Below are 13613 nucleotides of genomic sequence, written 5' to 3'. Positions count from 1 at the left end.
GATTAACAATAATCAAATATATACTCATTAGCATCAAAGCCATGAAGAAGCCATGAATGATCAGTACTGTATTTCAAGCTTGAAACAGAATTTGTGGAAAAACCATCTGAATAAACTGAATTATTGAATAACTGTGTCTGATCTGACAATGATAATGATAGGGTTTCAAACTGAAAACTTTAAATAATACAATCTTTTTAACAAAAAAATTCAATTTTATTTTTGACTGAAATAGACTCACAAAGCTAATGGGCCTGAATAGGGAAAAAAGAGAAGGAAAAGAAACCAAAAAATATTTCTTCTTCTGTTCCGAGGGATGGAAAGGTGTCTTAAAAAAGTGTCTGTCAAATATCACTGCTAAAATTGACTCTTTAAGGATTACCAAAATTCCAACTAAATTCTCGAATTTAATATGGAAAAGATACGCTGCCCACAAAACCCTGCACAGGTATCTGACAGAAAACAGCTTATAAATGTTTACTATCTGCAGATAAAACACAGGTCATTTTAATAACTATATTCATACAGCAGTTTTCATCACCTTCCCGTTTCAAGTATTTGATGTGACAGAAGCTAAGTTTCAAAGCACTTCTGATATGGTATCAAATGTGGCTAAGGTAACTTCTTCAGTATGAATAATAGTTCACTCTTCAGTGAAATCAGCAAGCATTTAGGAGCTGTACACCTAACTCTGCATTCTCTTCTCTTGATGCATCTATCCCTCTTTTACCACAGTTTGCAAATGCTTTGGAAATAAAATCCTTTAGAGTAATTTATAATAAGACATTGAGAATAAACATTAATAGCAAACCTGCATCTCTCCTTTCTCATCGGGTTTGGCTGGCTTTGCAGCCTCAGTAGCAGAATTTTTCAAACTCTCCTTGCTGCAGTGCAGTAGCACTTCAACTACATATAATGGGTCCAACTCACCAGAGTTAGGCTGTTGAGGACAAAGAAGAACAATAATTTTAAGATATCAATGAGAACAGAAGAAAAAAGCATGATTTTATTCACTATTAAAGGCATGAGATGAGGTAGATCTTTTCTAGATGTTGGCTTACTAATAAAGAGCTACATCGTCTGTAACCATAACACAAAGTATTTGCATCATGCTCTCAGTACTGAACTTTGCTGGTTTTTAGGGAGGGAGGTCTGTTTCATCTACAGGTTTACAAATTCAAGTTTTTTTTTTTTTTCCCCACAACAAGGATCACTTAAAGATATTTCAAACAGCAGATTTTATCTGCAGGAGCCAGGAAGTTGCATCTTGCCAAGTCTTTATACACCCCAAACTGTACACGTACCACCCGACATCTATTTAAAGAATATAAACATGCAGATATGGTGGCTAAAGAGTATAGTTTGTAAAGCTGTAGCCTTAGTTATATACTGCATTAAAGAAAAAAATGCATGTTATTTATTTGACTAAATTGATACGGAATGAAGTAGTTCCAATACACTCCTACTATCAGAAAATATTTTTATGATTTCCAGTAGAACCGAATTACAGACGTGGAACTGAGGACAGGCATCATCTTTTAAACAATTACACAAAAGCTTTTCCCCTTCCAAATACAGGTTGGGGAGGAAGAGATTAAAAATCTTCACGAAATCCTGTGTTCACTAAGTTCAGTTTTCCTGCGGACTATTTTTCATTCCAAATCTACAACACATGATTTTGCTTTCACTGCACGCAAAACAGGATGGAGCCATCCAACATTTATAAGAGGTTTTCAGAAGTACTGCAAGAAATTGTCGTAGTAAGTTAAACAGAAAAATGGGGTTATCCTGTTCTACAAGCTAGGTCATTTCTTCAAAAAACACATTTACTTGCTGAGGAAGAAACTGTTCCTCTGAACTGTGCCCTACATTTGCAGAAGGCGCTCACTGCAGCCACAGACAAGATGCAGAGGCCACTGCTGCTCCCTGAACTGGTGCTTGAAAGCAATATCCACACAGATACCATCAGCATCCAGCCAACGCCATGGGAAGCACAACGCCGACTTGAACGAAGAGACTGAACCAACACAAGCACATAATGTGCTACAGAACATACTCAAACTGGACATGTAGAGAAAGTTATTGTCAGTAACTGTACCGCAAACCTACTAATAAATGAGGAGTGTGTCTCTCACATTTACTGTCAATACTGCTCTCTGTAAGTTTAGCTACAGCAACAGATTTAATTATGCTGATCAGACAATTTAATCTAGAACTCTTTTTTTTTCTACACAAAGAAATTCAGAATAATGTGCCATTTGCAATTTTGTGGAATACTGCATCTTGAAATTATGCTAGAAAAACATGTAAATATGATTAAACCTGAACTGACAAGTGCTTTTGCTTTCACATTGCAATGAAGAATTAATCAGTGAAATGATACACTGTGACCCTTAATTCTTGCGTATTCCTCACTAGAAAAAAGACTACATTAGAAAAATAGACAACTGAAGAAAAGCAGTCATACAGACTGAATTCAACATCATTTGTGAAAGCAAACCCAAAGAACTGTCACAGCTTAAAAGTGGATGAAAGTTTAATGATACAGCATAATAGTGACATATTTTCAATAATCATTAAGTAAACTGAACTACTACATTAAACAGTAACAGGAAAATGCATCCATGTTCCAGGACATATGAATGAATAGACTTATTAGAATAAGGAAATAACAGATTTTTTAAGCAGTCATTGTTTTGCCTCTGCTCATAGAAACCATTTTTCCATACTGATTTTAAACTTACACAGCTTTAAGTCAGTTCCATGATTTTCAGCACCTATTGTCATTCTTTCCACAGAACTCAGAAGGAAAAATTCAATCCAGCTGCTAGTGTAGTGTGGCTTAACTAAAAAAGTACTGCTGGAGCCAGAGCCGTCACCTCCAGAACATACTGTAATTCCAAAGCTAATGTTCAAATCTAAAGGCCTTATACTACAGCGAGACAGGCTAGATAGGGAAGGCAAAATATATATGTGGATAACATGTGACAGGTAGAAACGCCTTCAGTGACAATGAAGTTGGCAATTTTATGAAAAAAAAGGCTGGGGTGAGGGAGAAATCTGTTTTCTTTCTCATGTGGTTCTATGAAAAAAGCAGTCTAGAAGAAACATTTGAGCATCAGCAGTAACAGTCTAGATTTCCAACCTGAGGAAGAGAGAAATCTGCCTTTCCAAAGGTAAGGTGGAAATACAAAACAGTATCTCTTTTAATAAGCTCTGTATGGACACATTTTTCTCATGTCCTCTTTGATGAACATATTAGAGAAGCACCAAAAGGTGCCAAACAATACAGGCGCCACTAGAACTTGACGAAGACTACTTCTCATTTAGCTCTAATAATTAATGCCAAAGCTCTACTGCCAAAATTACAGCAGACATGCTACCACAGAAAAATATACATTAAACTTAGTTTTTAGTTTAGCCAGTAGAGTAGCCTATTAAAACAATTTTGAAATGGGAACCAAAACATGATCTCTGGGGTTATGCAGAGACCAACTATAAAAATGGATTTGGGGAAGGAAAAACAAATCTGGCTTAAATTGCATCATTGCATTCTGTAGTTTCTTCCACATTTCTATTATTTTGCTTTCTTTGAATTTTAACTTGCCAACCTTCAACTCCACAGCAATAAGTCAGGGGAAAAGCAATCTCCTGTCTCAGGCACTCTCTTAGGACTCAAGATACAATTCCTCAATTTATCATAGGGCCAAATGTCAATCTCCCTGTGCTCTCAACCTTCATTGCTTCCATAGTTTTTCTGAGATTAAGCAACATAGCACATCACAGGACAGCACTGCTGTGGATGTCTCAGAAGCAAACCATTTTGAAACCCTGTAGTGTCAATTTTGAACTTATTATCCCAGATGCAAGCATATCTTCCATAAATATACCAAAATTAAAAACTAAACACAGGACTTAGGGCTTGTCCTATCTACCATGTTTCATTTGACTCTGGGAAGGCCTGTTTTTTTTTTTTTTTTTTCTAAATTTAGGGTGAAAGGGCAGATTTTTTGTCTTGCAAAACCACAAAGAAAAGAGGAGATTTAACTTTCTGAAAATAAGACAAAACTGGTAAGATACATATTTTTCTAACAGAGTGAATGCATATTTTACCTTAACATTTGATTTCTTAGAGAAGTTAACAACCACTCCCCATCCAAAGTCATCATCTTCGTTCTTCACCTGAAAGTATTAGAAATTGTTATATATAACTGACACACAATTACATCTCAACAAGCGCATCTTTTTGTATTTCTGATATTTACAATAGCAGTCATGGGCTACTATTCATCTTGAAAACACTACTTATTTTTCTTTCACTGTTGAATGTTTAATAAAGATGTAATAAAAGTAAAAATAGTTGCTTAGTGGGACACATGTAACCGCTTAAGATGGTAAACTGGCAAAGACAAATTAAGCCGGCAAACGTCACAGGGAGACAGAGACTGGAAACAAAAAGAAAACAAAACCTCCAAAAAAGAAAAATCAGATTACCTTTACCAGTCTTCCTGGCTGTAGAAATGGCAAGCAATACTTCGGTTTGTGAATGTATTCTTCTATCTCTCTACCCAGTTTTGCAAGTTGCTGTCGGATTTTGTAGTATATGACCACGTTTTCTTCATTGGGGATTGCTATTTTGTTGTACTGTTCTTCCAGTTTATTCACCTCTATAATAGAAAGTAAAATCTCATGGACATGAATAACTTTACAGATTTAAAAGTCAAGGTTTCTCTTTCAGATTTACATAACCAATATTTTGTGACCCCTTTCAACACACATTTTCTGTGTACAATAATGCATTTTCTGGAAATCTAGAAATCTGTGCCTGTTAAATATTATAGTATATTATGCATTATATACTGGAAGTTAAAAAAACAAACAAAAAAACAAAAATAAACATTCAATTTATTAAAAAGCTTGAAAAAACATAGAAGTAATAGAATTGTAAAATATCCAAGTTGGAAGGGACCCACAAGAATCGTCAAGTTCAACTCCTGGATTCCCTAAGGACCACCCAGGAAAAATAAAAAAATAAAATTCAGACCACATGTCTAAGAGCATTATCCAAGCACTTCCTGAACTCTGGTAGGCTCGGTCCTGTGCCCACTGCCCTGCGGAGCCTGTCCCTGTGCCCAGCCACCCTCAAGGTGAAGAACCTTTTCCTAACACCCAGCCTGACCCTCCCCTGTAAGTCGGGTCCTCCACTGCTTAGGAATTGCTGTTATAGGGTTGCACAGAAGTCCCGTAAAGCCTTGCAAAGATCTGTGAGAGGGTATTCACTGTGTGCCAGCACTCTTCAACTTTCTCCTATGAAACAAATGTTGTGCAAAGACATCTTCTGACAACTTCCCTCAAGAGAATCAATGTAGTTTGTAACCTGTTTTAGGCTCTGATTTCACCAGTTTGAAACTTTGAAATTTTCTTCTTCAAATACAGTGTTTTCACACCTTATTTAGGCAAATCAGCTCTCATTATAAGTAACATGCTTCCTTCTCTCACACTGGTCGCACCACTGGTCACCATAAACAAAGGCCACATTATTAAGATTTCTGTCTTCTCTACCAACTCACCCTCTTGCAAGCTATTTGAATGCATATGGGTGACTCAGAAATCCCACTGCACTAGGGCTACTAGAGACACCACTCAGGAAAGTGTTCCCTATTTTTAGCTGCCAGCTTTTTAAGGAAAAAGCTAGCAATTCATACTCGTGGCATAATTTGCACATTGACCCAAACAGCCACTTCTCTACTTTGTATTTTAGATTTAAGCTGAAATGACTACAAAATTCTAATGCCCGATACAGTGCCTAAACTAAAAAAATCCAAGAAAATAATTTTGAGAAGTTATTTTTTAGTTTCTTTATTTCAATTTTAGTGCTGGAATGCCAGAAAAAGAATGAAGATCTAGGCATGCCAATTGGAACAGGCAGGTCCTCAGGAAATACATAGTCTATTTGACTACTACTGTCTTAAATAACACACCTGCAAGCTGACAGAAACCCTGCTAAGAGAATCAGGACAAAAACGCAGCTCTGCTCATCTACCAACCCTACACATGTTGGTACACGTGTACACACTGTCTCTTGACATTCAGTTAACAATCAAACAGATGAACTGCTTGTTCATTGGTGGCAAGGGAAGTAGCTACCTCTTATATTCTTAAGATTCTTCTGGGTTAAATTTTCAGAGAGGCCTCATTCTCAAACATTGGCTGAGTTCTTTGGAAACTGCCTCTGGCTCATGAAAACACACTATTTAAAGATCATGGCTCAGATTTTTGAATGCAAACAGTGTCTCCGTCCTCTCTGAATTTTGCTTTGTATTTCAACTGAACTTTTTTTTTTCCTTCTACTACTCTTGATGCCTTAGGTTTTTTGTGTGATTGTAATGAGACAATAGAATTATACTTCTTTTAGCTGAGTCCTATATGTCGTTAAACAATGAGACTTTTCTTCTCTGCACCTCATCCAAGCTGCAAGAATTTTTAAATTATTCTCCCTCTTCCTGTCCTACAGATTAGCAGTGGGATAACCATTCTTGTCTATCTCTCAAGGGAAATCTCTTGTCATATACTGACAGTGCAGATGAACAAAGATCCTAAGGAGAGGAAATTACTCTTCCTGAAATTGTAATAAAATAGCAAACAATGCATTGGCAACGATTCACAGGCAAAACAAGAACTACCCAGGTACACACCCCTTACAAGCACAAAGAAGCATTGATTACTTCACAGTCACAGTATTTTTTATACTTACTCTGGTGAGTGAGTATAACATGCTGTATAACATGCAATACTTACTTTCTACTACTCCTGGAATAGCTCTGTAATGTTGGAACTGATAGAATGATTTTTCTAACATATATTCAGGGTTAATTTCCTCCACTCGAAGCAAGTTCAATACCATGTTGTATGTGAGGTGGAATGCACTGTTTAGAGGATCAGCTGAACCCTGAAAAAGATCCAAGAACATTGTTCAGTTAAAAAAAATGTAATTTCAGCATACAAGAGCATATCAAGCAAGTTATGATGTAGTGTTTTATACAAGCAACTGCTTTGATGGGTAATATAACTTGTCTTGAATTTAGATTATTTCTCTCATATAAATCCTAAACCACTTTCTTATGCCCTACATGTAACAGCATTTATGTCTCATTGTATCTATATTCATACTACAATGCTATACATGAACAGTTCAAAAGAAACATTTAACATTTCTCATAATTCATTATTTTGTTCAATTACTTTAACCTTAAAATAATAGTTATTAACTATTAAATCCATTGTTTTAACAGACTGGAAAAACTTATTTCCACACCTTTTTTTCTCTCTAGGAGTAAGACTTACTCATATCTTGGAAAGTTTGTTCAAGAATAAGTAGCCTGCAGCTTCTTTAACCTAACCAATGTCTAATTTTAAAATTAGTTTACAGGTTGTGCCACAGAGGCTGTGGACTCTCTGCTTGTGAAGACACACAAAAGCTGTCCAGACATGGTTCTGGACAACCTCCTCTAGGTGGCCCTGCTTCAGGACCAGGTGACCTCCAGAGGTCCCATCCAACCTCTGTTCAAGGATTCTGTGAAGTTTGACTTCATTTATTTATTTAAAATAAGCTCCTGTTTACATGTATTTTAAATAACATTAAATAACATAAATAGCATAAATCACGTTTTTAACATTAAAAGATGCTGAGGAATTATTCTGTGGAGGTATCCCCTTGCTACTTCCTTTCCCCGTTCTTATCTTCTAAGAAAATTTACTTCCATCCTGTCAAAAAACAGGTACTGGACTAGACAGAAGTACCACAGCTTCCTTATGTTCTTAACCAAAAGGAAGAATTAATATATACCAATTAAATGTTTATAACAATAATGAAATAATAATAATAATGAAATAATAATAATAATAATGAAACCAACCAGCTATTCAAAGAACACACAGCAGAACCGCGGCAGAAGACTGCCACACTACAACCTCTCTAAGCAGAAACAAACTCAAGTATCAGCACAGAAGGCCATACTGATAAAATGAGTAAGAAGTCACTGTGACCAGATGACAGAGACCAGAAACTTCTGAAGTATGAAATCACCAACTGTGGTGTTTAATGCTTCGACTAAAGCAGCACAAAAAAAAAAACAGACAAAAAACAACCCCCACACCAAAAAAATACAAAACAAAACAAAACAAAAGCTGTTACAGAGAACCCTTTACTGAATGTTTGTATCAAGGAAGTAACAAAATAACGTAAACCAAGTGTAAGATAAATCAAATAATCTAACATTTTGCTTTCTGTAGCTAGAGACTCACTCAATGATTCTATATTGTATTTATGTATAGGTGATAAATACACAAGTAGGTGTTTTATTTTTTTTTTAATCAATAGATGCACCGGAGAACAAAAATATCTCTTTAATTAAATAATGAAACGTACATTTAAATTAATCCCATCAGTTCTGAAATTACCTCAGATGGGATTCTGATAAAACAGACTTGTGTCAATAGGGGCAAGATCAACAGCCGAGCTGCAGTGTGTTCAGGAAATCTGAAGTTTCTACAGATTTTTGAAGGCCAGACAACTTCTGTTGCTGATGCTAACCAACGCACAACTTTTTCCTTAAACCTGAAACAAGGATTCGTGCCCAATGCTCTCGTCCATTATTCTAAATATATCAGTTGTTCTAGGCAAGAGAAATTGCCACTCCCTAAGAAGCTTGCTTCTCTGAAACAGAGAAGGCCATTTAAAGAATGGCATTTATGACACAGGACGACACAGCGATTATGCCAGTACCAGTTCAGAGGGGGACAGATTCTTCCCAACACCAACATTTATGGCTCTAGTGAGGCATCAACCAAAGCAGCTGGATCCCACCTGCCAGCTCACTGCAGTCATTGCCCTATCTACAGAGCAGCAGAGATCTGACAAAATGCCGCTGAAACCACTCTATGAACCCCATCATCCATCCTCACAGTGCTACGTTGCTTTAAAGCGTAACTTAGCTGTGTTAGATTATCAGCAAGATTATCAGTTATTATCAGTTAGCAAGATTATCAGCTATTTGAAAGAATAAAATCGACATATCACTCTCGTACTATCATAGAGTGAGAAAACAACATTCTTTCCACAAGCACAACATACGCACAAAACATTCCAGGAAAGACCAAACGAATCCAGCAGATTCACTTTGGAGTCTGTGAAGAAAGGGTGATTTAAAAACAAATGAAAAAGAAAGCTAGCTACTTCAAAGACCACAAAAAGCGGACGTATTTGAAAGGCAGCATTTGAGCCAGCTGCTGATGTGGCAATTTTTATTCTAAACACATGACCAGCATTTTACAATTTGAGAATAAGACCATACCAAGACAAAGACAAAGCACTTAAAAATAAGAATTCTTTTTTTGGCAAAAATTGTGAATTGTTTCTGTTCATCTCACAGATTTTTCTCTGAGTTTCAGAAATTCCTGTTTTCTCACTGTTGATCCCTAGACAATTTTATGCTTGAAATCAGAATCAAAAGTCAAAAAAAAGCTTTTTTTTTTTTTTTTTTTCCTTTCTGGAAACTACAATTGTAACTTCTCCAAACTAAACACAACTGAAATAGCTTTACTCTACTTCACCTTTAGCACAGCCAGAGAATTCTGCTAGGGCACTACTCTTTTCTGACCATCCCAGGCTATGAACAGATTCACATCCAGCGTACAGCAATCATTCAGATGCCTTTGAATCAAGCACCTAATAGCAATGCAGCTGCATAAGGAAAGCTAAAATCAAAATACAGTTACCCTTATGTACTAAATACTCACTAAACATGATTAAAGAAGCAGCCCTTGTCAAACAACAAGGACAGGCATGATTTCTGACGAGGAAGTTGGTTACATAAAGACACTTGTCATGTACATATGGTGGAAGGAAAGGAGAATGGGAGAGGAAGAAAAATGAGATGTATTCATAATGGGAAAATGGATAAGGTTGCCCTTCCCTTCCTAACTTGCTACTCATGAGTTTATGCAGTGTAAAGTGTTCAACTAACCTGGAGTTTCCTTGGAGCTAAGGTATAATAGGAGGCAGATCAGTTTAACTTAATCTTTTCTCTGTCCAGTTTTAGCTCCTCCTGCAACCCCTTTCTCTGCTCAAGCCCTGTATCACTATTATTAGTTTCTTAAAAATAGTGTGAAGCATGTGCCTGACACATTTAGCTCACCCTCTACCATAGATCCTCCTGTCACAGTTAATCAGCTTTCTCCTCTTCAGGCCAGAGTTCACAATCACCTGCCTTTAGTTAGTTCTCTTGGTCTGTGGAAGCCTATTCCTTGTTTCCAGAGAAAAAGTTCTGTATTACAAAAAGAAAGAGCCACCAGAAAAGAAAGAGCCACCCATGCAAAAGCCTAACTGCTTAGAGCTGCAATGAACTTTGATGAGAAAGACTGCCATGAACAGTCACCTCCAAGTACATGCTGTGTCCATCACTTTATTCCTGCTGTACCATCCAAGTACTCCTACCCCCTCTCTACAAGTTAAACCCCCTCTTGAAAGAGAACGGTCCACTGCTTCAAGCCTTTAACAGGCAGTAACAACAAAGTTATTTCTGAATAATTAAAAAAAAAAGGGGGGGGGGGGTTGAGGGGGCAGACAGAGGAATGATTTTGGAATGATTTTTATCTCTCCAGATGAGAACAGCCTGGATACACAAACTGCAGTTCTCACAGATTAATGACCTACTTGGTGTTCTTGCAATCAAACCCATTTCAGAAGTCTGAAGTCAACGTAACACGAGCACCCTTTTAAGATTTGGATCGGAACAGCATGATAGGTTTCAGATGATAATTTTAAAAGCCAAGAACACTGGCATGAACAATTCACTACAGAAATAATTTAGTCAAGAATTAACTGAAAATTACAGCAGCTATAAGCTGTGCCTTCTTAATCTGTCAATGATGTCAGAAGGGAATCTCTGAATTGAATCATCAAGCAGGCCACTGAGCATTCACTAGCCCTACTATTTCTTGCCCATGTCAATTAGAAACATAAAACAATTGGGGAGGAGGCAGACTAGTGTCTGGAATTGATATTCACAGCTTTTTCAGATTTGTTTTTTCCCCTGTTGCTGTTAAAAATAGGAAACCTTGCCTAACTGGAGATGCGAGGCTGTCGTTGCTGCATCATGGCACGTAGTGTTGAGCGAGACTTACATTTGGTAAGGGTTACTCTCTCTGTTCTCTCTCATAGTGGGTAAAAATATTTACGCTTTCAAAATTGTTCCCATGCAGAGACAGAAACAAATTTTACATAGCACTTTCTTGCTCTCCAGTCTCTCACGGAAAACATGTGCAAAACTTTCACAGGGAATGTAAGATGGCAAATACTGTCTGAACCTAACTTATGGGGACACTGAGAGCTAACAAAGATGGAAGAGGCAACACTCTCTCTATATATACACAAACAGTTTCTTTTAAGCAACAAAAAAAGTGTCTTTCATAATTACACAGATCATATTTTAGGCCATTTGTCCAACTGATAATTTGCTAATCAAAATTTCTAGAAACAAGCTGAATGATTTAGTTTCCAATAAAGAAATAAAGAACAGCTTTACAAAGAGAGCAAATAACACAATAAGTTGATGATATTTAAGAAGACTCTCACTTTTTTTCCTCATTAAGGTGGAAATAAGTACACTTAACTGTCTGCAATAGTCATTATTACTAGTTTACAGGAAAAGAAAGATTTCATTAAAGACACAAGTGGCAGCTTGATACATCTGTAAGACACAAATATCTTTACGAGAAATACTTTCAGTGCACTTTTTTCCACGTATCAGTTATGTAGGTACCATTTGAATAAACGGATCTCTCAGAAATACCAAAAAAGACTCTGTAGTTATACTGATACCAGGATAATCCTGAGCTACATTAGCAGGACTGCAAGAACTATAAAACCCCCTCCTGCAGGGTTATTTTTTAATAAACAATACTAAGCAGCTATTTTAAGCATACATTTATTACCAATCTGGCTCACCGCTTTGTCTCAAAAACAGTTACACCAACACAAACAGAAGCCACTATGGGTGGCAAATGACTGCTTTCTGCAGGCTTTGTTGATGAAAAACACCCAGATTTTGGTTCCACAAAAATTTCAGTTCTAACAAGAGACTTAAAAAACCCAAGACCCTATCTTGGTTTCTCTTCCATGCAACCATCGAAAACTAGTTCTGAATGACAGGGTATTTCAGTCATTTACTTTCACTAAGACAGTAACTCTTGTCATCATATCCTTTGTTTTACCTCAGGCTGGTCACTCCAAATTCTGTTCTTCCACTCCACATTTTATCATCATTCTGAACTTGTCACAGAAAAGAAACAAACAAACAAAAATCCTATGCACTTGTACCAAACCATCCTGATTTAACAAAGTAGTATTTAAACTCTCAAGCAAATATTTATAACTACAAGTATTTTATACAAATATTTTACTATAACTTGAAAATTTTAAATATTGACCCTCTCTATAAAGGATCATTAATTGTTCTGCCCAGAATACATACTGGGGGAGCTGGGAGTGGAGAGGCATAGTCATTTAATGTGTTCAGCACCAATTCTTTTGGATCTGGCTTGGTAATACTAACTGTATTTGCATAATGTCTGAGAGTAATTTTGTTCCATCCAAGCTGGATGTATTATTCAAAGGAAGCTGAAATGGAAAACAGTAAATAGTATCCGTATCTACACTCAGAAGCTAGTTTAGTTACTCAAAACACTGGTTTTAGATTCACTACTACAGACTACTATCAGGTCAATAAATACACAGTACATTTTTGATTTAAAGTGTGCCTTAACAAAGGATGTAAATTTCTAACAAAAAAAAAAGCATAAAAACATGTTCAGGGAATCTTGTCTGTTCGTCATATCTCACATATCTTGTTTTAAGCATAAGGCAAAGTCAAAGCAAAAAGTCTTGCTTAATAATTTGAAATGTAGTTAAATTTGTAACACTGCAGTGATGAGTTTACCAAAGTAAAAGCAAACTTCCAAAATATGTCACTGTGGGTGGTTTTACCCAGCCGGGCAGTTGAACTCCACCACAACTGCTCTCTCACTCCCCCTCCTCGAATGGAAAGGGGGAGAAAACATGTTGAAAAGTGGATCAAGGGTTGAGATAAGGACTCACTCAATAATTATTGTCATGGGTAAAAAAAACTTGAAATAATGAGATTAATATAATTTATTGCTTATCACTATCAGGCTAGAGCAGTGAAAAAGTAGAAGCAAACTAAAAACACCTTCCTCCCAACTACCCTCTTTTCCCTCCCACAGGCAGCAGCTCTTCAAGCTCTGCTCCCACATGGCTCCATACCATGGGGTCCATCCCCCAGGAGCAAACTGCTCCAGCACGGGTCCCCCACGGGTGGGCGGCAGCTCCCCCCAGACCCCCTGCTCCTGCGGGGGCTCCTCTCCAGGGGCTGTAGCTCCAGCCCGGGGCCTGCTCCTGCGGGGGCTCTCCATGGGCCGCAGCCTCCTCCAGGCCACATCCACCTGCTCCACCGGGGGCTCCTCCACCCACGGGGGGGCTGCAGCGTGGAGATCTGCTCCATGTGGGACCCATGGGCTGCAGGGGGACAGCCTGC

The 13613-nt window shown here is 37.4% G+C and overlaps 1 protein-coding gene across 1 annotated transcript in view; it reads right to left on the bottom strand.

Annotated features, from left to right (window-relative positions):
• Positions 1-13613, bottom strand: part of MTREX (Mtr4 exosome RNA helicase) — a 45836-nt gene that overhangs the window by 8967 nt on the left and 23256 nt on the right. The window contains exons 16-19 of the mRNA XM_068667869.1: positions 6799-6949; positions 4495-4667; positions 4114-4182; positions 812-940 (exon numbers count right to left, since the gene is read on the bottom strand). Of these exons, the coding sequence (XP_068523970.1) occupies positions 812-940; positions 4114-4182; positions 4495-4667; positions 6799-6949 (522 nt within the window). The remainder of the gene's footprint in view (positions 1-811; positions 941-4113; positions 4183-4494; positions 4668-6798; positions 6950-13613) is intronic.

The sequence above is a fragment of the Anas acuta genome, chromosome Z, assembly GCF_963932015.1.
Source record: "Anas acuta chromosome Z, bAnaAcu1.1, whole genome shotgun sequence".
Classification (NCBI taxonomy): Eukaryota; Metazoa; Chordata; class Aves; order Anseriformes; family Anatidae; genus Anas; species Anas acuta.
This window is presented reverse-complemented; position numbering and strand designations above follow the sequence as displayed.